Source organism: Gallus gallus, chromosome 23, assembly GCF_016699485.2.
Source record: "Gallus gallus isolate bGalGal1 chromosome 23, bGalGal1.mat.broiler.GRCg7b, whole genome shotgun sequence".
In the NCBI taxonomy this organism is placed as follows: Eukaryota; Metazoa; Chordata; class Aves; order Galliformes; family Phasianidae; genus Gallus; species Gallus gallus.
In genome coordinates this window covers 5604520-5628091 of record NC_052554.1, presented here as the reverse complement: position 1 = coordinate 5628091, position 23572 = coordinate 5604520, and the positions used below count along the sequence as shown (strand labels likewise).

The 23572-nt window shown below is 64.0% G+C and overlaps 2 protein-coding genes across 7 annotated transcripts; both read right to left on the bottom strand.

Annotated features, from left to right (window-relative positions):
- Positions 1–31: 31 nt before the first annotated feature.
- LOC121107461 lies at positions 32–953 on the bottom strand. The gene has a single exon (XM_040651800.2). The coding sequence runs from the start codon at positions 951–953 to the stop codon at positions 51–53; it is 903 nt and encodes a 300-aa protein (XP_040507734.1). The 3' UTR covers positions 32–50.
- Positions 234–23090, bottom strand: KIAA1522 (uncharacterized protein KIAA1522 homolog). 6 transcript variants are annotated; one of them, XM_040651796.1, is made up of 7 exons: positions 22865–23090; positions 6348–6503; positions 6052–6107; positions 4858–4975; positions 4389–4505; positions 1386–4271; positions 234–1104 (listed from the first exon to the last, which is right to left on the bottom strand). In XM_040651796.1, the coding sequence occupies exons 1-7, from the start codon at positions 23073–23075 to the stop codon at positions 1082–1084; spliced, it is 3567 nt and encodes a 1188-aa protein (XP_040507730.1). In that variant the 5' UTR covers positions 23076–23090; the 3' UTR covers positions 234–1081. The 6 variants fall into 6 exon arrangements, with proteins under 6 accessions (XP_040507730.1, XP_015153333.3, XP_417812.7 ...); XM_015297847.4 differs by lacking the exon at positions 22865–23090 and adding an exon at positions 19496–20592; XM_417812.8 differs by lacking the exon at positions 22865–23090 and adding an exon at positions 19526–20592.
- Positions 23091–23572: the final 482 nt, after the last annotated feature.

Here is a 23572-nt window from a genome sequence, read left to right as displayed (position 1 = left end):
TGGGTGTGCCCATCTGTCCGGGGGGGGATGGCTATGCCTGCTCATGTGTTTTAGTGCTGCCAGGAGAAGCCAAACATGGAGCCCAAGCTCTGCCCCGCTGTGGGGACCAGCAGGCCAGGAGTCAGCCCCTCTGGGGTCTGTGTGCACCCCAGAGTTGTGCAGCACTGAGATGAAGTGAAGCCATGGTTGGCAGCAGCCAGGATCGAAGCCAGGAAGCACAGGAGGCAGCGAGCTTCAGTCATCATCTTTACCAGCCAGGTACAGAGCTCTGAGGGGCTACTTGGCGGCAGAGGGTTGTTTGGTTTTGGTTCATTTTTTTTGTTGTTTTTTTCTTTTTTCTTTTTTTTTTTTCTTACAATCAAAGAAATCAAAATGTGACCAAAGTTTACAGAAACAGAAATCAAGGCTCCACCCCAGAGCCCAGGGCCTGAACGGCAGCTCACAGGGCTCCTGCTGCAGCCGCACGCCTCCCAGCTGGCTGTGCCCAGCAGCGGGGTGAGCTGTGGGCAGGGAGCAGTGCCAGCCCAGAGACCCCTCGTGCTTTTCTCCAGGGTTGCAGCCCCATTCCACTCCATCCAGGGCTCTGTCTCACGCTGCTTCTGCTGCCCAAGTCCTTCCAGGGGCGGCCGTGGCCGAAGCTTCCCAGTTCCTTTGTCCAAAGTGCTTTGATTCCTCATGGGCCCAGTCGGCCGGGAGCAGGTTGGATCCAGCTCTGAGCTCAGGCAGCGCTGTCCTCTTCCTGTGTCCTCACCTGCGTGGCTGCAGCCCCTCGCCCTCCTCTCTGTGCAGCTGCTCTGCTCCACACGCGCAAACCACGCGGCAGCGCAGCAGGGAGGAGGGCTGGCTCTGGGTGCAGGCCTCGAGTCCAGTAAAAAAAAATAATGCAAAATAAAGCTGTAGTACTTAGGAAAGTGAAACCAACACCATTTTTGCATAAATATCATCAAGGCCATGGAGGCTAAGGCTGTTTGCTTCCTGTGTTAAGTTAGTTGCCAGTTCCACACTCATCCGTTGACCTGCCCAGGTCCCTGAGAGATTTGGATTCCTGTCCGCGGGGGCACCAGTCCTGCAACTCCGTCCTTCAGGCCGTCTCTCCCTGTCTGTCTGCAAGGCAAGAGGGAAGAGCCCATCAGGGACCTGCTCCTGCACCCCAGCCTCCCACAGGCCTATCCTCTGCTGTGCTGTCTCATCCTGGTGTCCCACAGCAGCCCCAATGCAGCCTGTGCTGTGCTGGGTTCCCCGGCCATGAGCACCCACACTCGGCTCCATCGGCTCTGGCCAATGGCTGGGGCACCACCCTCAGCATTGCCGTAGCCTTTGGCTAAGAAGCCCCCAGCACACACACAGGGCTCAGCCAGCACCCCCAGCCCTCCTGCTCCACATACCTTGTGCTGGCGGCTCTGCAACCGCGGCGCTCCTGCCCTCAGCCGTCCCCATGGGCTCACTGCCCGTCCTGCTCTCCTCCTCTACTGCCACTGCCTTGACCTTCCCATCTGGTGCAGGGGAGCCCAGCCCCTCTGGTGCCTTTGGACTCAGGGGTGATGGAGACGGCCCCAGGCCGAGAGAAGGCTTCTTGGCAACAGGAGGGGGCACTTTGCCAGGCTTTCGGTGCGCTGGTGCCTTGCCTGGGGCTTGTTGGGCAGCATCTGGGGCTGCCGAGCGCTGCCCGGAGAAATTCATCAGCTCGGTGACCAAGTTCCTCTTCAGGTCGGCCTGGGCCTCGGGGGATGAGGGTGTCTCGATCACCAGCTTCTTGGTGCTTTTGGCGAAGATGAAGCTGGCGGTGGAGGTGGGGGATTTGTGCCTGGGGGACAGCTGCCCATCACCGGCAGGCGCCTCCGGGCCAGGAGGAGCCGCTTTGCCGCCCGAGGATTTCGTGGCCAGCCCAGAGGCCTCCCCAGAGGACGCAGTGGAGGCCCTGAGGTGCACAGCAGCGTGGAGCGGGTTTGAAGGCACCGCATCTTTGGCAGGATTGGGCTGCCGCGTGGACAGCGCCCGGCGGATGGGCTTCTGCGGCACCGCGCGCTCCTCGGCCACAGCGGGCGGCTCCACGCTGACGGAGCGCAGCCGCACCATCTGCAGCAGTGAGGGCGTGACGATGGGCAGGCTGGCGTCCTCCTTGGGCACCGGGCTGCTCTTGCTGCGCGATGCCGGCTCCTTCTTGGTGTCTGCCCGGGAGCCGTTCGCCGCCTTCTTAAGGCAGATTTGGGGCGGTAAAGCAGGAGCTGATGGCGGGGGGAGAGGTGGCGGTGGGGGCACGGTGGCTCCAGGAAGTGGCGCGGTGGGGGATGGTGGTGAGCCCTGCTGCTGGACGCACGGGGAGATGGAGGAGGTGGTGGTTGAGGAGGAGGGAGATGTGGCCGCCACGCTCGCTGCATGGTTCTGCCCGGCTGCTGGGGTGAGCACGGCATCAGGCAGGGGCAGGCTGGAGAAACAGGCTTCATCCGGAGGGGGGAAGTCTGCCATGGACAGGTCGTGCTCCTCGGGGGCCGGGGGGGGCGGTGGGGGCCAGGTAGCTTCCATGGGGGCCTCACAGGCAGTCTCAGGGCTCAACTCTGCCTTCTTGGCCGGTGGAGGAGGTGGGTGGTAGGCAGGCGGCGGTGATGGCGGTGGTGATTTGGTGCTGGGTTTGGTGGAGGGCTCCTGCCCTGCGGCGCTGGGCACCGACGGGTCCGGTGAAGGGGTGAGAGGGCCGGCGGGGGCAGTAGGTGTCTGGGGCTTAGTGGGCGGTGGGGAGAAGGGAGCGGGCACCTTCGGATGCGGTGGGATGACAAACCTGTCCAAACGGCTCTGCACGCTGTGCGGTGTCTCAGAGGGCACCGGGTCTGAGGCAGAGGAGGAGATAGAGGTGAGGGAGGAGGAGACAGACAGCGCGGGGGACTGTAAGGAGCAGACCCGGTCCGGCTTCTGGGGCTGGACCCTGCCTGGGGATGCGGCCGGGGGTCCCAGCCCCTTGGTGGGCAGCGTAGGCGTCCCGCTCTGGCTGGAATATCCGCTGGAGGGTGACATGGTGCGGTCAGAGCCATCCGGGCAGCTCCACTTGGGCTGAGCTGAGGGTTCCCTCAGCACCACCGTTATTCCCCGCTCACCAGGGCTGCCCCGCGAGGTCTTGGGGGAGTTGGTCCCAGCCAGGCTCTCAGAGCGGATGCTGCTGGTCTCACTCAGCGACGAGAAGACCTCATCCTCAACCGTCGGGCTGAAGGGCTCAGAGTGCGAGGACCAGGGCACATCGCTCGCCTGCTGCAGCCGCCGGTTGGGCTTGGGAGGCAGCCCCAGCACTTTGTGCTCCCCCTCCACCTTTTGGTGCAGCGAGAATGTCCTGCGAGGGGGTGCCGGGGGCTTCTTCATCTTCCTGAGGGAGACGCTGCGTGCCGAGGAGCGCTCGCTCGCCAGGCTGCCCGTGTCCGAGCCCTCTGCCTGGCTGCTGGTGCTGAAGGCGGGGGATGTGCGGCCGCTGCTGCCGCCCACACTGCGGGGCCCCACGGCCAGCAGCCCGTGTGCTGTGTGCACCGCAGCCACGGCAGGCTTGGAGCAGGCGCTGGCAAAGCTGGCGGAGCTGTACACACTGATCTGATCGGTGTCGGAGCGTCGCGCAGTGTCGGCTTCGCTGCACAGCCCAGCCTCAGCCTGCCGGCGGTCGGAGCCGCCCTGCGAGGAGATGGTGGAGCTATTGGAGACAATGGTCTCGGTGGACTGTGAGTGGCTCCAGTTGTCGCTGGAGGAGGAGGGCTCACGGCTGCGGGTGCTGCGCTCCGAGAAGCGGGTGAGAGAGCGCACCGAGGCTGGGCTGGACGACACCAGGCTGCAGCGGCTCAGCGTCCGCACGCTGCTCCTCGTCAGGGCCACCACGTCCACCATAGGCGGCAGGATGGCATTGGGGATGATCTTGGACATGTAGGTGCCCTGGGGTGAGATGGACATGACGGGGCTCAGCAGCTCCGGGGGGTTGGCGCTGGTGGTCATGCCTGGCACAGCCAGCGACTTTGGCCTCGCCATGGGCGACAGCTTGGCCGACGTCTTCCTCCCCAGCAACGTGTCGTCGTAGTAAACCCGGTCAATGTGCTTCTGCAGGGCCGTGTCCGTTTCTTCCAAGGCTCCCAGGCGCACACGGGCACCCCCGGGGACACCCAGTGGTGGCAGATTCCCATCAATGGTGGGAATACGGATGGCGTCACCGGAGACCTGGCCGCCGTTCAGCAGGGGCTGTGGTGCCCGGCTGCCCACGTGCCCATCTGCAGGACGTCCCTTGATCTCCCGGCTATTCCTGAGACCTGGGAGCAGGGAGAAGTGAGCCAGCTGTGATCTCAAGGCAGGTGCACCCAGCTGAGGTAAACAGAGCCCCAGGGATGGGACTGGACCCTACAACAGCTCTTTGCTCATGCACTTACCCAGCTCCTTCTGGACGTGCTGGGGGATGCCCAGCACTGTTGTCCTCCTCTCCTTCCTCTTCCTGCCAGCCTTCTCCGAAGATCTGGAGAAGGAGTCATGTGGTCGGAAGGTGGAACCTGTGAAAGGTGTGAGTGAGTCCAGCTGGCGTGACATGAGCCCTGGGCCATGTGTCCCCGATGTCCGCAGCCCAGTACCAGCCGCTGCTCACACACCCGGCACAGCCCAGGGAGCATCCACAGCCAAGCAGGAAGGATACGCTGTGAGCCTGTCTGTCCCCTCACCCAGCTCCATCGCAGCACCCGTGGCAGCCTCTGACTCAGCCAGAGCTGCTCTCTTCCCTCCAAAGGCCCCCAGATCCCTGCAACGGCTCATGGCCACGCAAGCTCTGAGCCTCAAAGCCCCCAGGGATTCCTGCCACGCTCCCCAACCCCTCGCACCCACTCGGCCCCTGGCCCCACAGCCCGGCACCTTTCCGCTGGATCATCTCGGAGCGGATGGAGAGGGCGTCCTCAGAGGCGCTGTCGGTGATGCAGGAAGCCGCCCGGCTCCGTAGGGACACGCTGTCATCCTCCGACAACGCGCAGGACTGTGGGGACACACAGTGGGCTCGGACGGACCCCAGGCTGCGGGGAAGGAACGGCCCTGTCCCCTCCAGGCCCCTTCTCTGCTGCAAACTGACTCCACAGCCCAGACAAAAGCTACTCCGAGGGCCAAAGGCTGAGTCAGCCACACCGGCAGCCAGAGTCCTCCCACTAGGAGCTGGGCCGGGAGCAGCCCCAGGGACCCCACACAGACCCGTGGACCCCAGAGAGCAGGCGAGCCAGGTCCAGCAGGGCGGAGGGGCCGGCAACGCCCTTCCCCACACCAGAAGGAAGCATCATCCTCATCACCACTGTGCCAAAACCACGCCAGGGATGGGGCAGGCTATGGGGTGGCAATGCCAGGGGAAATATGGCATACACATGTCACTGTGGGTTCACAGCCTCGTAACGGGCATGCCTTTCTGTGCCCCCCTCATCCCTTCATAGCATTTCCCAGAGGTCAGGACAAGACACAGCCCTGTGAATCTCCTCTCCAAGTCCTCACTGCCTGCTTCTAAGGGGTTAAGGTGGCCAAGAGCCAAAGGGAGGCAGCAGTATAAGCAAATACACGTGGGTGAGGCGCTGGGAGCGGGGTCAGAGCCCAGGGAAGCAGCAAACTTCAGCTCAGCCAAGAGAGTGGGAGTTTCTCGTCCGTCAGCAGCCAGGGAGGGGCCCCACCATGGGGCTGGATGTGGCCAGCAGTCCCCATCACACCGTCCCATCTCCTTGCCTCACTCATTGCTGCCAGGGGACACCGGTGGGGCAGACAGGGGGGTCAGAGGGACATGGGCATGGTGGGGGGCCATAGGCAGAACCACATCAGGCAGGGCATGATGCACTGACACTGAGGACAGGGACAGAGCCTCATCACAGGACAAATGGGACAACACCGAGGGGACCCAGGCCATTCCTGCCCTGCAACCCCCCTGTCCTGGTCCTGCAGCCCCAGCCTCAGCCATATCCCTGCCTCCTCTGGGCTACAGCTCTGCCCTCTGCCCTGTGCACGGTGTAGGGGGGCTGCCCCGCTCACCTTACCCCCCACAAAATCCCAGGCATGAATGGATGGAATTCCCACGCTCACCTGGAGGCTGTTGGTGTCCCCTTGGTCCCAGGCACTTTTGGTCTGCTTCTGCTTCTCTGCAGGAGGAAGGAAGGGGGTCGGTCTGCAGCTGCTGAGCCCAGCAGCACGGCCAGTGCCCCCCGGGGCAGTGGGGCAGTAGCAACTGGTGCCACCCCCAGTGCTGGACTCTGGTCACTCTCCACAGCACCGCCCACACAGGCAGGCCAGCCAGCTGCCCTGGGCACTGAGGACACCATCCCACAGCCCTGGGGACATCGCCCCACAGCGGGGGGGCCCTCGGGGCCGGGAGTACCTACCTTGGTGCTGCAGGGATTTGAGCCCCTCGCGGGCCTGGTTGTGCAGCTCCTCCAGGTGCGGGGGCCGCGTGCTGGGGAAGAAGACATTGTCGGGGCATTCATCTCCCGGTTTGTACTGCACGCTCAGCCGCCTGTCGTTCTCGGTCTTGGCAGCACCTGCAAAAGCAGAGGGGTCACCCACCAACCCCCGCACGTGAGCAGCTCCCGGCCCTGCAGCCAGGCAGGATGCAGTCTGCCCATGAGCTCAGAGCACGGGACCAGCCCGGTCCCTCCAGCTCTGCCTGATCGATCAGATGGAGCCAGGCTGTCTGCGCTGTGAGATGCGGTGTTTCCCCCCAGCAGCCAACACAGAGCTGGGCCGCAGCGCTGCCCTCCGCCCAGCACCTTCACTGGAGGGCCGACAAAGCAGCGCGCTGTGGGGGCTGTAGGCTGCTCCAAGGGGCAATTATGGACAGAAGGACAGAAAGACCTTTCCTTCCACAGGACTGCATCATCTCAAGGCCTGGCAAAGAACCCCAGGGAGCAGGGACTCACCCAAGCTGGTATAGAACATGTGAACCATGACACAGCCCCCACAGGACCCTGAGGCTGCTGTCCCCCCTGCACGGCTGCACCAGATGGCAGAGCCCTGCATGCCACACCACGGCCAGCATGGAGCCGCACTCACCCATCTCACAGCCCCATCCCTCCCAGCACCCGGCGGTGCCCATGGCCGGCACCCACCCACAGCTTTGGTCCCCGGTGGGGGCTGCGCCTGGCAGTGCTGGGGGGGGTGACACAGGGACATGGGCACAGCCCAGCTCGCTCTGTCCACCCTCAGCCGCCTGCAGAGCCTCCAGCTCTTCCTGCCTGGAGAAAAACAACTTCAGGCAGGGAGGGGAAAGGAGAGGAAGGGAAGGGAGACAACGGGAGGCGGCGGGGCCAGAGGGAAACACTGCAGGGATGCAGGCATCCACTGCTCGGCATCCACCACCGACTGGGACAGCCGCTGCCCCGTCGCACCCAGGCCGTCCCCCGCACAGCTCATGCCCGGCCCCAGCCGCGCTCCGAAGCTCCGGCACACAAAGAGCGGGCCCTGAACAATGGAGCCGACCCACCCCGCCGCGCCGCCGAGCCAGGCCGGCTGCCTCCACCAGCACCCACAACACCCAAAGGCTTGGCTGGGTGCGGAGCGCGCCTGGTGGGTCTTCAGGGACCCCCTGTGCTGGTGCAGGGACGCGAGGCAACCACAACCCCATCGCACTGCCCTTCCCCTACGAAATGCCCTCCCCGCTGCCGGCAGCCCCTCGCCTGACCCCCGCCCGCGTGGGCTCGGCTGCTTTCTGGCGCGTGGGGTGCCCGGAGCTGCGCCCCGCACGTCCCCGTGGTGAGAACGGCACCGGCGACCTTCGCTGCCCTCCTCGGGGCGGCAGCTGCTGCACGGACACCCCCGGGGCACGCGGGGGTCGGGGCACTCCGGGGTTGCGTAAGGACAAGCGAAGCGCTTCTCCCTCCCTCATCTCCACTCACCCTTCTTCTTGAAGAAAGCCAGAAGCGAGGAGAGGTTCCTGCCCATGAAAACCACCATGGTGGCCAGGAGAAGGGTCTGCTCCCCGCGGGAGGGGGGCTCCGCCGCCCCCAGCCGAGGCTCTGCTGCCGCCTATCGCGCCGGGGGGCGGATGCTGAGACCGCAGCTCTTTCTCCCCACGCTCGTCCGTGCCGCAGGACCCGGCTGCAGGACGCCCGGCGGGAGGATGCTCGCCCGGCGGAGCAGCTGCGCGAGGAGAGGCCGGAGCCGAGGGGGGGGGGGGGAAAGCGGCGGCAGGAGGGGACGGCCCGGCTGCTCCCAGCGCGCTCCCGGTGCTGGGAGGAGGAGAGCACGGCCCCTCCTCTGGCCTCCCGCTCGCCCCCAGCCCTCCCTCCCCTCCTGCACGAAGCGTGCGGGGACGCACCGTGCCTGGCATAGGGCTGAGTGCAGAGAATGCCCCCCAAATTGCTGTGCTCAGGGGGAATCCTGCCGCATCATCCACATCAACCACACCTGGTCCCCGCTGGGCCCAGCAACCCTGCAAACCGGTGTGCTGGCCTTCACACCAGTGTGCCCAACTGGGAGGAGCTGGGAGGCTTTATGTCTCCAGGCATCAACCCTTGGGATATGCTGCAGCGTGGCAGATCACCCCCACATCCCCACCATGTCCCCCAGCACAGCAGCATCACGGTCACTGGAGCCTGTGGCACTGGGGGATAACCGGGCTTCAGACCAGTCTAACCAGTAGCTCCAGCCGCTGGGGCAGGTGGGGAGGGAGGGGGGGGCGGGGGAGGAGGAGGGTTGGCAGCTGCAGTGCCCACGCACGAAGGGATGGAATCACATGCAGAGGTGGAGGCAGAGAGCACCCACACCTGTGTGCAGCCCAGCACCTGCTGTCGGGCTGCCCCACTGTGCAGACACTGCCAGGATTCCTCTGCATTGCCAGATGGTTGCAGCGAGTGTTCCTACTGCAGGAAGCAGTGGGTGGCCCCCCGAGGCCCCGCCTCGCCCCCCCCACACTGAGCGAGGGCAGCCCGGCCAGGCGTGACGGGGAGCAGCACCTGGGGCACCGCGTGGGGTGAGAGGTGGGTGCTGAGCTTTGCACCACCACAGCACTGACCCCACCAAACAAACACCGGTGTCACTTGGGGCCCACCAGCACCATGCATCCATCCTGCATGCTTCACCAGCAGCACCATCCCAGCAGGGCAAAGGAAGAATCCTCTGCAGGATCAGCTCCCCATGGGCTGTGCAACCAGCTTACTCCAGCCAAACACGGGCCTGGCTGCGGGCAGAGCAGTTACCCAAGGCACAGACGGACTGCACTACGGGCACGGCCCTGGCCTGGTGGTGTAGCTCAGCGCTAGAGATTTCCTCCCCTGCATCTCCTCCAGCCAACGTGCAGAGCTCCCTGCAGCTCCTGCACACCTACCCCTGCAGTCAGCAGTGGCACAGCACCATCCCCACAGCAGGGCACGGTTGGCCCCTCTGCCCACGCGCTCACCCAGAAGGTGCCGGCGGCCACAGGCAGACACTCCCAGCTCTTTTCACAGTGCAAATGGAAAAGGGCCATAATGAAAGGGCTGAGGGTGCACAAAGCAGGCAGCACGTGCTGCACCAAGCGCTGCCCTCTGCTCTGCGGGCAGTGCACGGTGAGCAGCAGCACAAGCATGGCTGGGGGAGATGCTGTGCTGCAGGAAGGGTTCAGCATCCATGGCAGCAAAGGATGGAGCAGGACGGAGCTGCAACCCAGCACACAGGAATCCCACAGCAGAGGCTGCAGCAGTGGCCCACACCGGCAGCAACACGCCCGCACAGAGCTGGCATCCCATCCCATCCCTCACTCATTCCCTGTGACACGCCCTGGGTTGACCGGTCCCCTCCAGGCTCTCCCGCTCCAAGCTGGCACACACGTGCCTCACGTGCACGTGGCAGCCACATCCTGCAGCAGGAGGACCTGCCCAGGTTCCTGCCCAGGATGAGTAGGACAGCCCCAAGGACGGTTTCCCTGTACAGGACCTGGTGTGCAACAGGCGAAGCACTGCTGATGGCCGGGACGGTCTGGAGGGAGAGACCGGGGCTGAGACCCCAAAGGAGCACAGCTGGGTCAACGCAGCTGAGTACGCTGCAAGGAGATGCTGCTGGCCCCACTGCAGGGACACAGCTGAGCCATGGGGCTCTCTCTTTGGGGTGAGCCAGAGGGAGAAACCCTCCACTGCCTGCCTAAGGGGAGAGCGCCGGCTCCGTGCTCCACGCTGCTCCTGCACCTCCTGCGAGCGGCGGGCTGGGCCGCCATCCCCAGGTGTGTGCATCCATCGCTGCCTGCACAGCACTGCCCCGACTTGCCTTCGGGTCCTGCGGCGGGGAACAGGCAGCGCCCGCCCGGCACCACTGACTCACCGGGGAAAAATGGGGAGGAGGAGCAGGGGAGCTGGCATGGGGGCTGCAAGGTCCCAGAGGAGCGACAGAAGGAGATGCTGCCTTCCCTTCTGTGTGGCACTGAGGACTTTCTGCACCACGGGGCATCAAATGGCGCTCGTAGGCACCAAACAGTGACGCCCAGGTGTGCAAATGCAGCCGCTGCTCGGGGACAGCACGGTCCCTCCGTGCCCAGAGGGCTGCAGGAGCTCCCCACCCTTGTTGCTGCCCCAACTCTGCATGGGGTCTGCACACCGGGACTGAGCTGCCTCAAGGCAGGACAAGAGCACAATAATATTGATGGTGGCTTTGGCCACACAGCCCCTGGCTGTCACGCATCGCTATCTGCAGGGTTACAGCCCGCCCTGCTCCTCGCTCTGGGGCTGATGTTCCAGCTACGAAAACAGCTCCACAAAGTAAATAAACACGACCCGAACGGCGCTGCTGGCTCAGATCTCAAAGACAATCACATGCAGAGACAGAAATAAAATTAATTTTGAATGGGAAAACAAACATGGGTCTTTTCTTCCTTTCAATTACCATGCAGAAAACTACCACGAGTGCCCCGGGCAAGTGAATGGCCACAGCGGAGCAGGCAGAGATGGGGTGGGAGGGAAACCCCTCGTGGGGGAGGGCTGTGGTCCACAGCTGCCGTCGGGCAGGAGCACAGCAACAAAATGGGGACAAGCTGAGCCACAACAGCAGTCTGTGCTCCGGTCACACAGCACGCCGGGAAGCCGCGGTCCCTCCTGGGCTGCTCCATCCCTCAGCCCCACGCAGCTCGCAGGCAGCGCAGCGCAGCGCCCGCTCCCAGCCCATTGCGCGGGGCCTCCTGCCGTGTCCCCACCCGCGCTCAGCCCCTCCTGAGAAGCCACCAAACAGGTTTGAAGGTAAATACAGCCTGAGCCGGGAGCCGGATCGGGGCGGGAACGGCCCAGACAGAGCGCGGGCAGACAGCGGGCGAGGGGAGGGCCGGGGTGAGCCCTACGCGTGGCAGCCCCCGCCTGCGGACACAGCGCCGTCACCTCCTCCCTCCTCACTGAGCCACGCCGAGCCGTGCCAAAGTCCAGAGCTCCGTGAGCGCTGCTCCGCATCCGCCGAGCTCCCGTCCTCCGCCTCCCACGCACCCTTCCCCGGCGCCGCGCACGCTGCCCGCGTCCGTCCCCGCCACGGGGGCCATCACGCCCGGTGCTCGCAGGGACCGAAGGCACTGTGCAAATGTCAGACGTGCCTGTCACAGCAGGTCCTGCGCTCCGCACGGGAGCAGATCCAGGAAAGGATTAGAGACAAGACCCTGCAGGTTTCTCCACACGCAGCAGCACCGAGGGCTCCCAGCAGCAGGACCTGCAGCTCCATCGGCCCAGCCGGCTGCTCAGCACCTCGCTCCCGCTGGGCGCAGCCTGGCCCCGTGCCACGTTCCTGCACCCTGACTCAGCAGGGCCTGGCGGGGCTGTCCTGATAAGGAGCAGATAAGAGGCTTCGGTCTCCATGGTACTCAAGGACTGCCAGGGACCTTCCCCACGCAGCTCCTGCCGTAAGGAGCCCAGAGAGGAGCAGAGGGGACGCACCCAGAGCTACATCCATCCCTGATCTGGCACGGGGAGGGGGACGTGGGAGAAGCAGGGCTGGGCCGCCCAGGCTGTGGATGCGATGCCCATCGCACCACGCGGGGAGCAGATTGTGGGCAGCTCAGCCTCCCGCCCGCCCCTTCACACAGCTCCTGCCCTTTGAGATCTAAAGGCATTGGGCAGCCACAGCTGCCGGGCACTGCCTGCCTGCACCTGAGCGCCCTGCAGCCGGAGCACCGGGTCTGGAGCGGCTGGAAGAGACTGAACCCTGTGGGAGGGGAGAAACACAACAAACCCCAGGACAGGGAGGTTACACGGCAGCGGCCGGAGGGTCCAGGGAGGAGCGCCTGCAAATATTCTTCAGAAAGCACATGGCCGGCCAAGCAAAACTGCAGAGCAGAGCAGCAGTGGGAAGCGTGCCCAGCCCCAGCCACACCAGCCCACCCCAGGAGAACCAGAGGGTGGCGATGGGGCCGAGCAGCCGGAGATGAGGACCACGGGATGCTGCCGGCCTCACCGCAGTGATACGCAATGATCCTCAGATCATCACCTGAAATCTGGGATCCCCGGGGCCCGGTCGGGACAGGAGGAGTGGGCAGCGCCATGGCGGGACCAGCACCCTGCCCCCAGCCCGTGATCCCAGCTGCGCCCTCCGAAACGCTGAAGCAACACAATGCAAATTCTTTGGCTTTGTGGCCGCCGCGCCGTTGCCATGGAGCAGTGGCAGAGAACAAACAGAACTTGCCCCATGTTTTCTCAGTGCCTTCCACCCCATGCCCTTCAGCCCTCCTCACCCATCCTAACATCTGCCTGGCGGTGCTGCACCCACTGTGCACATTTTGGGCCCATGTGCCCACACCACCATGGTGCAGCCAACCTGAAGTCCCCAACCTGCAACCCCAGAACTGTGGGGGGACATTGGGTGCAACCTCTGGAACAAGGCACGGCGCTGGCAGGAAGCTTCCTTCTGGGAGAGAAATGCCCCAGCCTGGGGGGTGGACACGGGGTGGGACCAGTGGAACCAGGGGCTGCTCAGAGCCCCTCATGGGGCAGCACAGGGCTGGCACGGAGCAGGGGACCAGCCCCAATGGTTTGATGGAGAGAAGACTGCAGGGAGAGGGGTTGGAGGAGCCTGCAGGGCAGGAGGTGCTCGCTTCACTTCCCCACCGAGTCTTAGGGAAAGGGATTTCCCACCTGACTCCTTGGGACTTGTTTGCTTTGCTTAATCCCCATTCGATTTCAACAGGTAATTGATGGTGTGGATAAATGGAGGCTTTGTTACAGATGTTACACACCTTTTACCCCTCAGTTATGAGGCTGAGAACGCACCATTAGCATTCCCAGAGCCGCCCACTTTGCAAACCCCGACCTGTCCCTGTGCTCCAGGGACAAATGGGACCTACAGAGTCCCTGCAGGGCTGAGCCTTCTGGCAGCCTGACATGCTCCGCAGGTCACCTCTGAGCCACATCTTGCAGTTTCACGTGGCTTTCTTGTGCCTTGAGCACAGCCAAGGAGCTGAATCCAGGCTGTGACATGTTTGCCTTGAGACAGGTGGGACACAGGGATGCCGGCAGAGTTGGTAGCAGAGCCCCAGGGCTGGCTCTGAGCAGAGCAGGATGTGGTGGAGCTGGGGACATGCACCAAAGGACACCAGAGCTGGCACACACCACAGGAAGGGGCCTCGGCACGCAGGGAGCGCAGACAAGCCACCAAACGGCCCTTAATGCCACCTCAGTCCCACCAACCCCTCCTGTACCAAGCCAGGAGCACAGTCAGATCCCCTCCCCACCACACACAGAGGACAGGAGAACAGCTTAACATCAGCAGGACAGGTCAACAGCCTCACTGCTTGCACTGTCCCGGTCTGACAGAACCGGGAAGGGGGCTGGCAGGGACCCCGAGGGTCTGATGACCCCAAATACGCATCCAGTTCGCATGGGACCCTCCCTCGAATCAAAGAGCTCAGCTCCCTCTGCCTCCTCCAGTCTTCCAAACTGCACCCCCAGAGCATAAAGCCGTGATGCAGTCCATGCCCGCAGCTGCACGGCGAGAGCCGTCTCAGCCCCCACCGTCTCCCCATCCTCACGGGATGCAGTCTGCTCCCCCGCACAGCTCCCCACGGGCACGGATCCAGCTGCCCCCCCCCCCCCCAGCTCCTACCTGCCCTCGGCTTCCCAGCCCGACCCCATGGCCAGGGGGAGCCCGCGGGACTCCTCTTGCGGTACGCGTTGCCCATGGCTCCGATCTCAGCCTCCACCGCCTCCGGGCGGAGGATGCCGCGGCCCTACATGGCGGTGCTGAGGGGGCTGCCGGGGGGGCCCACAGCACGGGGCTCCCGGCCGCCCGCTCCCATCGCTGTGGGAGCCCAGCTCGCAGCCGGCTCTGCCGGAGCCAATGGCACAGGAGGAGAGGAGTGGCCTCCCGGGAGCGCCCAGCGGCCCTCCCAGCCCCGGATCGAGGTGGGTGCTGTGGGTGGGAGCGCAGGCACAGCCCGTGCGGCCCCCCCAGCCCAGCTCTGCTAACTGTGCTTCATTCTATTGACGCAGCGGCCACAGCCATCCCGGCTCAAGAGTCGGCAACACCGAGTTGAGCCCACAATTTCTCCGTGTCCTGAGCACAGCTCCGGCACTGTGGGAGAAACGCCCCGGGACGTCGGGGGGGGGGTCCCAGGACCCGCAGCCCCATGGATACACCCCATCCTGACCTCCCCCGGGGCAGTAAGGCCATGAAGTTTCGAGCACCCGCTGCCCAAAGCTGTGCCCAGAGCCCACCGGGCGGCACCACCGCTCAGCACCGCGCACTGCCGGCACCGCGCCGCCCCCCCGGCCGATCCCAACCCCACGGCCGCGTGACCGCCCCCCAGCCGAACACTCTGCGGACGGCAGGGGCTGCGTGCGGGCAGCTCAAAGCGGCGCTGCCGCAACAGCGGTGATTCTGCACAGACAAGCCTGGAGTCGGGCGGCTGCGAAACGCGTGGGCACGGCGAGCAGCCCGTCCGTGTGAAGTGCAGCATTCCCTTCTGGTTTTAATGAGAAAATGAAACGCTCTGAGGGCAGGGAGGGGTCAGCTGGTCAGAGGGTGGGCAATTCCTACCGGCAGTGTTTATGTTCCTTTGGTGATTCAGCGAAGGCTGGGATAAATAGGAAGGATGGTTTTGTGGTGAAGGCACAGCGCTACAACTATGGAGGTGATGTGAAGAATTATCAACCGGACACCCCGTGCCGACCTCCCGAGGTGATTCACAATGAGTTCACCTTCGGACTTCAGCCTCCTTCCCTGCAGGGGAATCAACACTGCTCAGGTTCCCACCAGCACGTGGTGGGGCAGAGAGCACCACAGCCTGCAGACAGAGCCTGACCCCACCGTGCTGCATCAGCGCGGCCCATCGCTGTGGCACTCTACTCAGGGCACCCTGGGACTAAATCAGGATGGGCACACGAGCAAGAGGCAGAGCTCCCTGCTCAGCAACACGGGGTGACTCCACTGCACCCCCACATTCTGGCGTTGCTGCTTCAAAGCAGACATGCAGACCCCTGCACTGCACGCTTCCCCCCTCCGCCATGATGCAGCTTCACCAAACACTTCTTGAAGCAAAGCATTTTCACTTCTCTCCCTGCAAAAAAGAGGGGGTTGGAGCCTGCAGCACTGCCCCAGATACAGGCAGACACCTCCCTGTTGCTCCAGCACTCAACTCCTACGGAGCAGCCACAGTGCTCCGGGGGCTCCAGCAGGGAGCAGAGCCAAGGTCAAAGCCAGCCCCACCAACAGGAGTGGGGTGGAGGGGCAGGGAGATGGACAGCGAGGTACAGATCTCATCATCACTGCACATCCAATCCTGCTGTGGTCACACACTCGCTCTGCCAGGCGGGCAGCCCACATGCCATGGGGCACCCCCCTGTGCCCCACAGGGAAGGATCGGTCCCCACACTGACCCCATCCCCGAGCAAACAGAGTGGGAGCCGCGCTGCCTGAATGAGAAAGGAATTCAGCCCTTGTTCCCTTAATGGGGAAGCAAAGCTCAGAGAGGCAAAGGTGACACAAAACCCCTGCTCGAGATCCCCAATCATTAACAGCAATACATAACCAGGAGGGTTTCACATTAGTTCCTGCTGCAGCCGGAGCCCGGGCTGTCAGCGCCGCGCAGCTCCTGGCCCCGGGGCACCGCAGCTCCCAGCGCAGGGATGCAGGGCTGCAGGGCTGCAGGGCTGCGCTCCGCTCCTGTGGCAGGTGAAGGATTTTCTGCTTCATCCCTGCCCCGCTCCTCTCCTCCCGCTGCCCCGCGTTCCCCCCGGCGCTGGAGACGGAGTCAATGATGATATTGTCTTATGAAATAAAACCTTCCTTCTCAAGGAAACACGACTCCAGCGGAATAGTTTTATCGGCTCTTACGGAACGTTATTTGTGAGAGCGATTCCTGCAGTTGTCTCCAGGTGGAATAGCTGTGGTTGAGGACACACCTCTCTTTGTTCGGCACGGCGGCTCCGGGCCCGGCCGGCGGATTCCTGTTGTTCACATTTTCTGAAGTGTCACTCTCTGCCTTCTGCAGATTTAACAAATTCGTGACTGCACGGATGGAGTGGGAGGAGATCGGCACTGCACGGCACTGCACGGCACTGCACGGCCCCACGGCCTCCTGCACTTCAGCACAGCTCAGCACTGGAACACATTGACACCAAATGGCGACGGCGCTGCCGTGTGACAGCGGAGATGGGGGACGCGGGGGGCAGAGGCACCGAGCTGCTATCAGAGCAGCACACACAGCCCCACAGCGCTCAGCCCCGCTGTGCAGCCGCTGCGTGCATTCAAAGCTGTGTTCTCAACCCCAGCACTCAGGAAGTCTGCTGCTGCTGCACGAAGCTGGCATCAAACGCAAGAAGCCAACGCTCATTTAGTGCTCCTAGAGCATCGATCCCTTTACTTTGCTGGGGAATCACGAGCAATGCTGGGAGGCCCATATAAAGCCATAGCCAAGATCTGGGCTAACACCCCCAGCACACGGCCATGCAGCGGCCTGCTCACAGCCCCCCTGCTCACAGCCCCCCTGCTGCAGCACACAGTGCTGCTGAGGATTAAGAGGCTGTCAGCCCCCCGTGGGGCTGCAAGCACTGCTCACACAGGAAGAGAGAAAGCTTTCAGCTCCCTTGCTCCCAACCAAAACATCTTCAGCAGGCAGCGGGAAAAGCAGCCACACGGCATTGCAGGGCAGGCTGCAGGAGCAGAGGGCCCTTTGCTTCATCCCAACCCAACATCCCGAGGGCTGACAACACCCTCAGCTCCACAGCCACCACAATATCAGGGAAATGCACACCCTGGGGAGTGAGTGGTGCTCCATCACTGCGGGCACCATGGAAGTGCAGCAGCTGCAGGAGGGCAGAACGACCCAAGCGAGGGCTGCAGCTCGCGTGCACTCCTCCAGCTCACACATTTCTCTTTCTTTTTCCATCTTCCAGCCGCCAACACACGTTGGAGCAGTGGAAATGCCTGTGGCTGTCACCCAAGTGCTCATGGATGCTGTGGCCGCTCCTCCAGGCTGTGCTGGGACCGAGAGCATCCAGCAGGAGAGGGCTCCATCCCCACAGGGGCTGCCCCTGCCCAGTGCCATTCCTCCGCTGAGGTCCACCCATCGGGATGATGGCATCCCTGCTCTCCCCAGCCCAGCGGAGTGAGCAGACAGAGCTGGGATTTCCCATCAGATGCACCACAGGGCTGATCCAAAATGGACTCACTTTCATCCTGCAGTTCCCATGGCCTCAGCGCTGAGCAATCCAGACCCGGCTGACACTGAGGTTGGGAGCAGGAACAGCCCTGACCCACAGCTGCACCCCACGCCCAGCACCCACAGCCAGGCAAACGGAGGGCAACGGAGAGCCATGGCTGCCGCAAAGCTCAGCACCACAAAGACACAGAGACGAGCACAGCGCCAGCAGCCGGAGCCCACAGTGACCTGCTTAAGTGCTCCTCTCCCCCACCCAACAGCTCTCAGCTCGATGTCTGGAAACACTGCCAGGTTGGGCCGAGCCCACAGCTTCACACAGCACCCGGTGCTGCCGAGCTTTGTACCCACACTGCGCAGCACTGCGAGGACATCACTGCACAACGCGGACCAGCGCTGCCTCCCCGGCTGCTCAGGGAGCACTGCAGCCCCATTACGTAGGGAAGGACGGCACCCACCTGAGGTCAGCGGGCAGCACGGCCACAGCACAGCCCTGGGGATGCGCACAGCCGGGCCGGAGGCGGTTAAGCAGGGTGGGGCTGCTGAGTGCTGGAGCCAGCCGGGTGATTCAGTCCCACACGCGCTGCCATCGCCGCACGTCCACACTCTGCCCCACATCGCAGCTCTGCGGGAAACCCCACAGCAGTGGGGACCCCACGGCCCATAGGGGAACACAAACCCAGCAGTGCCACCCACACGGGGATGCTGCACAGTCCCTCATGCCCTGTGCTGAGATGCTGAACGCACGGCCAGCGGGGTGGCAGCGCCCTGCTATCACAGCTCGGGAAGCAGGCTGGAGCTGTGACTGCTGATCAACGGGTGAACGGTAAAACTTCGGGGAAAAATAACTAATTATAAAAAATAAAAGGGTTGACGGAGCTGGAGCGGCCGCTCCTGCAGGGAGGAACATCACATGCTTTGGCACGGCTTGCTTTTTCTGCTCAGGTTTCAGGCTCGCAGCAGTGCGCGCTCCATGCACTGCTCCCAGGCAGCATCTCGGGGACCCCCCGCACAGCCCGGCCCTGAGACCCCCCCACGGCCCCTCCTTCCTTATCACACATCTCAGTGGGCTTCTCGAAGCCGCGGTTCTGGCAGCGAACCCCCCGGGGCAAACGGAGGAGGCAAATTCCAGGTGAAGGCACCCGAGTGGCACCGCCGTGCCCTGCGGGAAGGACGGCCGTGTGACACAGCCGGGATCCGTCCCAGCGCAGGGGCAGAGCTGTGCCACCCCTCCTGCGAGCGCCGCCACGGCGAGCAGAGCGTGGCGCAGCTCCACACCTCCACACATCGCACCGCGGGCGGCTCCGGATGGGGACGCGGATGGGACACGGAGGACAGCCCTGCCCGGGGACGGGGCCGTGCCGAGGACAGGAAGGGCCACACCTGGGGCACAGCAAACACCGGGCCCAGGAGGAGGAGGAGGAGAAGGAGGAGGTTGGCGCGCCTCCAGGTTTCCCTCAGCCCCAACGACCTTCTGAGTCAGCGCAGAGCCGGAGCCGACCGAGCGAACCGGCAGCAGCCCTCGGGGCAGCGGTGAGAGCGCGCCGGGGCCCGCCGGGTCCGTCCTGCTGCGGTCGCCGTCACCACAGCTCCCCCAGCAGCCGCCGTGAGCCCTCCTCGGCCTCTCCACGGCCACCATCACAGACCCTCCTCCGCCATCTCCTCGGCCGCCACTTCAGCCCCTCCTCAGACAACCCCACAGCCGCCGTGGCCGCCACATCGACCCCTCCTCGCCCCCCCCTCGACTTCGCCTCGGCCACCTCCACGGCCACCACCCGGAGCTCCGCTCAGCCGCCGCCACGATCACCACAAACGCCACAGCTGTCACCCCGACCCCTCCGGGTCAGCCCCTCCGGGACCACCTGCACGACCGCCCCACCCCCTCCGGGCCCACCTCCCAGACACCCCCAGAGCCACCCGGACCCCTCCAGGACCACTTACACGATGACGACCACTTCCCCCCGCCCCCACCTTCTCCGCGCAGATCGGGGCTCGCAGCCGCCGGGCTCCCCGCCCTCCTCTTCCTCCTCCGGCCCCGCAGCCAGCTGAAGGCCCTCCGCAATCCGCCCGCTTTGCCGCTGCCCTTCTTCTTCCGGGGGGACACCTCGGCGGGGCCGGGCTCGGCCTCACCGCCCTCCGCAGGTGCACGCGGGGCGGACATAACCGCGGCGGGCAGAGCCCCGCGCCGCCCGCTGCCCATAGGGCCGGGCCCGCCCCGGCTGCGGCTCCGGCTGAGGCTGCGGCTCGGCCCCAGCTCCGGGCTCCCGCCGAGCGTACGGCGCCGACGGAAAGTTTCTCCGGAGCCGGAGCCGGGGCGGAGCCTGCGGCCCCGCCGGGCTGCGGGAGGACCCGGCCCCGGCGCTCCGCTCCGCCCCTCCGCTCCGCCCGTGCGCAGGTGGGGACCGCGGCCCCGGAGCCACCTGCGGGGCGGGCGGAGCGCCGGGGCCCTCCGGGTAACCCCTGCGGGGCGGCTCGGCGTCCGCCGTCCTCGCGGCCGTGGGGGTCGCTGCGGGCGCTGCGCCGGAGAGCCCGAGATGGCGCGGGGCCGGGGGCTGAAAAGGCTGCCTGACGGAGCTGGGAGCGCAGCGGGGCCTTCCGGGGGGCAGCAGTGGGTCTGGGGGTCTCCCCAGCAGCGCCGGTGCGTCCAAACGTCTCCCCAAGAGCGACCACCGGGAGACGTGAGGCTCTCCCTGAGAGCATCGGGAGGTCTCCTTAGGACCATCAGTGCAGTTAAGGGTCTCCTCAGGACCATCAGAAGACCTAAGGGTGTCCCCAGTGCCATCGGTGGATCTAATAAACAATCATAGAATCATAGAACCACAAGGTTGGAAAGGACCTACAAGATCATCTAGTCCAGCCGTCCTCCCGTTACCCTCACTGCCACCATCTCTCACTTGCACACGAGCACAGCCAGCGGGTCACGCTGCTGGAGGGCAGTGGGGTGCAACAGAGCCCCGGCTCAGTGCTGCCATCCCTGCAGGAAGGCAGGAGGTTTCTGCACGCTCGCGGCACCGCTGGGCTGAGGTCCCCATGAGGATGCGCTGCTTAATGGGAAAAGCTGCAACATCGCTTTTAAAACACATCCTCTTCCCGGAGGCTCACGCACCGCCTGGCTGCGTGCCCAGGGGACTTTGCCAATGTCTGGAAATGACTAGAAGAATTTACAAAACAACGAGCCTGTCCCTCCCGCAGGCCTCCCAGCACACTGCCGTCCCATGTGGGTGCTGGGACCCAGGGCTGGGTGCCGCACTCCTGCAGTCTGACAGATCCCAACGTGCTCAGCGTTAACACGACGTGGCACTGAGCTCTGCTGGCTCCTGCAGGGCTGTGGGGGCTGGCGGAGCTCTCCTGCCCCTGCTTCTCATTTCCCCCGCCACCGCTCTGACCCCTGACCCAACCCCAGTGAATGCTCAAGTGTTTGGGCAGCCATTTCCTGGCACCTGCACCCCGTGCTGGGGCAGCTCCTTCCAGCTGGGCTGCCTTTGGGCTTTTGGTGGCCCCCAACAGCGTGCGCTCCTCTGGGGCAAAGCTAATCCCCGATCAGGGCGTTTGTGTTGACTTTCTGCCACCGGCTCCAAGTTCTGAGTCATGAGCCTCCCAAAAAGATCCTGTTTCTCACATCTCTCCCCTCCTCTGATGTCGGCAGAACCAGTTTTAAAAATATTTTTGCACGCAGTTACGGAGCAGTGTCCAAATAAGACAGTGAGGATCAGCCATTCTCCAGGGAGAGCTCTGGGCAGGTGGAAGCAGAGTGGCTGCGGGTGGGGCAGGTCACCGCCGCCCCTCAGCACCTGGTCCTGTTCCTGGGGGGAGGGGGAATGCAGGCAGAAGCACCCCAGCTGGGCCGTGTGTCCTCTGCTCCTGTGGCCAGGACAGACAGAAGGACATGGGGCAGCTCACCGGGCTGGAGCTCAGCTCCTGGGCAGTGAGATGGGATGGAAGGGTCAGCAGCTCAGAGCACTGCCTGTCCCCACCAGCCACAGCGCTGTGTGCTGCAGCCCCTCGGCAGCCACCAGAGCTCTTGGAGTTGGTTCTCTCAGCCCTTTTCCTGCCCACATCAGCTGGAGGTGGTGGGACAGATCTGTGCCCAGAGCCAGGCACCTGCTGGCTCCACAGGTGCAGCCTCGTGACTCACTGACCCTGCAGTGCCTGTGGGCGGCGTGGAAAAGGTCCTGGCACAGCCACCGGTCCCATTGCACCCCTGCAGTGCCACCCCCCACCCCAATGCACACCTGAGGCCTCAGCACAGGGTCAGGAGCTGCTGCTGCTGCTCCCAATGCTCAACCCAGGGCATGGAAGAGCCCAGCGTCGGCCTTGTCTGCAGCAGTGCCCTCATTAGCGATCACTGGGCCACAGAGACACATGCACACACAAGTACACATACACACACACGTGCACACACACATGTACACGTGCACACACCACAGTGGGCATCTCTGGGGCAGAGGGGACAATCCTATCCCAGGGGCGGTGCCGCCGGGCCGAGCAGCCTTGATGCAGATGTTTGAAGCTGGTATCTGGGTTGTGCCAAGAGATAATGCAGCAGCAGTGAGGTTCAGAGCTGGCAGTGTTCCGGGCTGCAGCTTTGTGCCCCCACAAGGGGCGGACCCGATGTCCCCAGCTGGGCTGGCATCCATTCTGCAGCAGCTGTGCTGGTACCGCTGCTTTCCTGGTGCCTCACTGTGGGCAGAGCGGTGCTGGCACCAGATAAGCAGGAGCTGCTGGCGCCTGCGGCCCAGGGCAGGGTCTGACCCTGCTGCCGTGGAGCTGCCAAGGTCCCTGCAGAGCTGCGAGGACGGCGCCTTCAGGCTGCAGCTTTCATCTCTGCCCCAGCCCCAGCTGGGTCTGTGCCCACGCTGCCCTCCTCCTCCTCTGTCCCGCCAGTGACCTTGTGCAGACCCTGAGCATCCTTATCTGGGATTTCTGAGGTCTGAGGCAGCTGCAGCATTTCAACAGTGGGATTGGGGTGAGCCCCAGCACTGCAATGTGGCCACAGCCCTCATCCCGTGATGGTTCCCACTGCAGCATCCCTATGGTGGCAGCACCTCAGCTCTCAGCTGAGGAAACTGAGGCAGGAGCAGAGCAGGTGCCCTCCAGCCAGCACCGGGACACCGCAGTGAGCTCCACAGTCTCACCGTGTTCCAGCAGCTGGAACATTTCCCTGCAGATACTCTCCTGCCTCCTCTTCTCCCTGTTTGCTGGAGCAAAGTCCAGGGCAGCTCGTGCATGGATGGAAGCCGTGCCTGGTCCGACACCCGAGCCGCTCGTTGCCTGGTTATGTCCACAAAACAGCCGGGGCGATCCACTTACCGGGAACAGCTGAGCGCAGCCCCGCGCCTCCCGGGTACCCCAGCAGGGTTTGCTGCACGCCTGACCCGCAGGTCCCTTCGCTTGGCAGATGCAGATAGAGATGTATATTTATCTGCACAACTTGTCCAAATGGACGGCATTCCTCTCCCGGTGAGTCAAAAGCCTCAGCGCAAAGAGAGGCGCTTCGTGGAAAAAAAAAAAAAAGGTGCATTGAGCTGAAAAAAGCAACAGGGTCAAAAAAAAGAGCAAACACCCAAATCTTCCCTTTCCTTATAAAGCTCTGCTCCCCCACCACTGCGTGCCAGCGGGCCGGGACACGGACACGAGCAGTTATTTAAGCCAAGCAGTGAGCAAGGTGACGGCGGCGGTGACGCGGGGATGGGGACGGGGTGGCATTTGGGGATGTTGCAAGCAGTGGTGAGCGTTGCTGGGCGGTTTCGGGGCACGTAAACTGGCGACTTCCTGAGCTGCGAGCGCTGACTTCCTGAGCGGGCACAGCCAGGGCGGAGGTAGGACGAATTTTGCTTTAATAGATGGATAAACTTTGCTTTAATCGATCGCTTCTGCCCTTCTCCTCCTCCAGTCCCAAGCTGGGGGCTGCCAGGGCCACAACCCAGCAGCCACACTGCACCCCTGGGCTGCTGCATGCACGGCAGTGCGGCAACATGTGTACAAGTGTGCACCAGGTGTGAACAGATGCTGATGGTA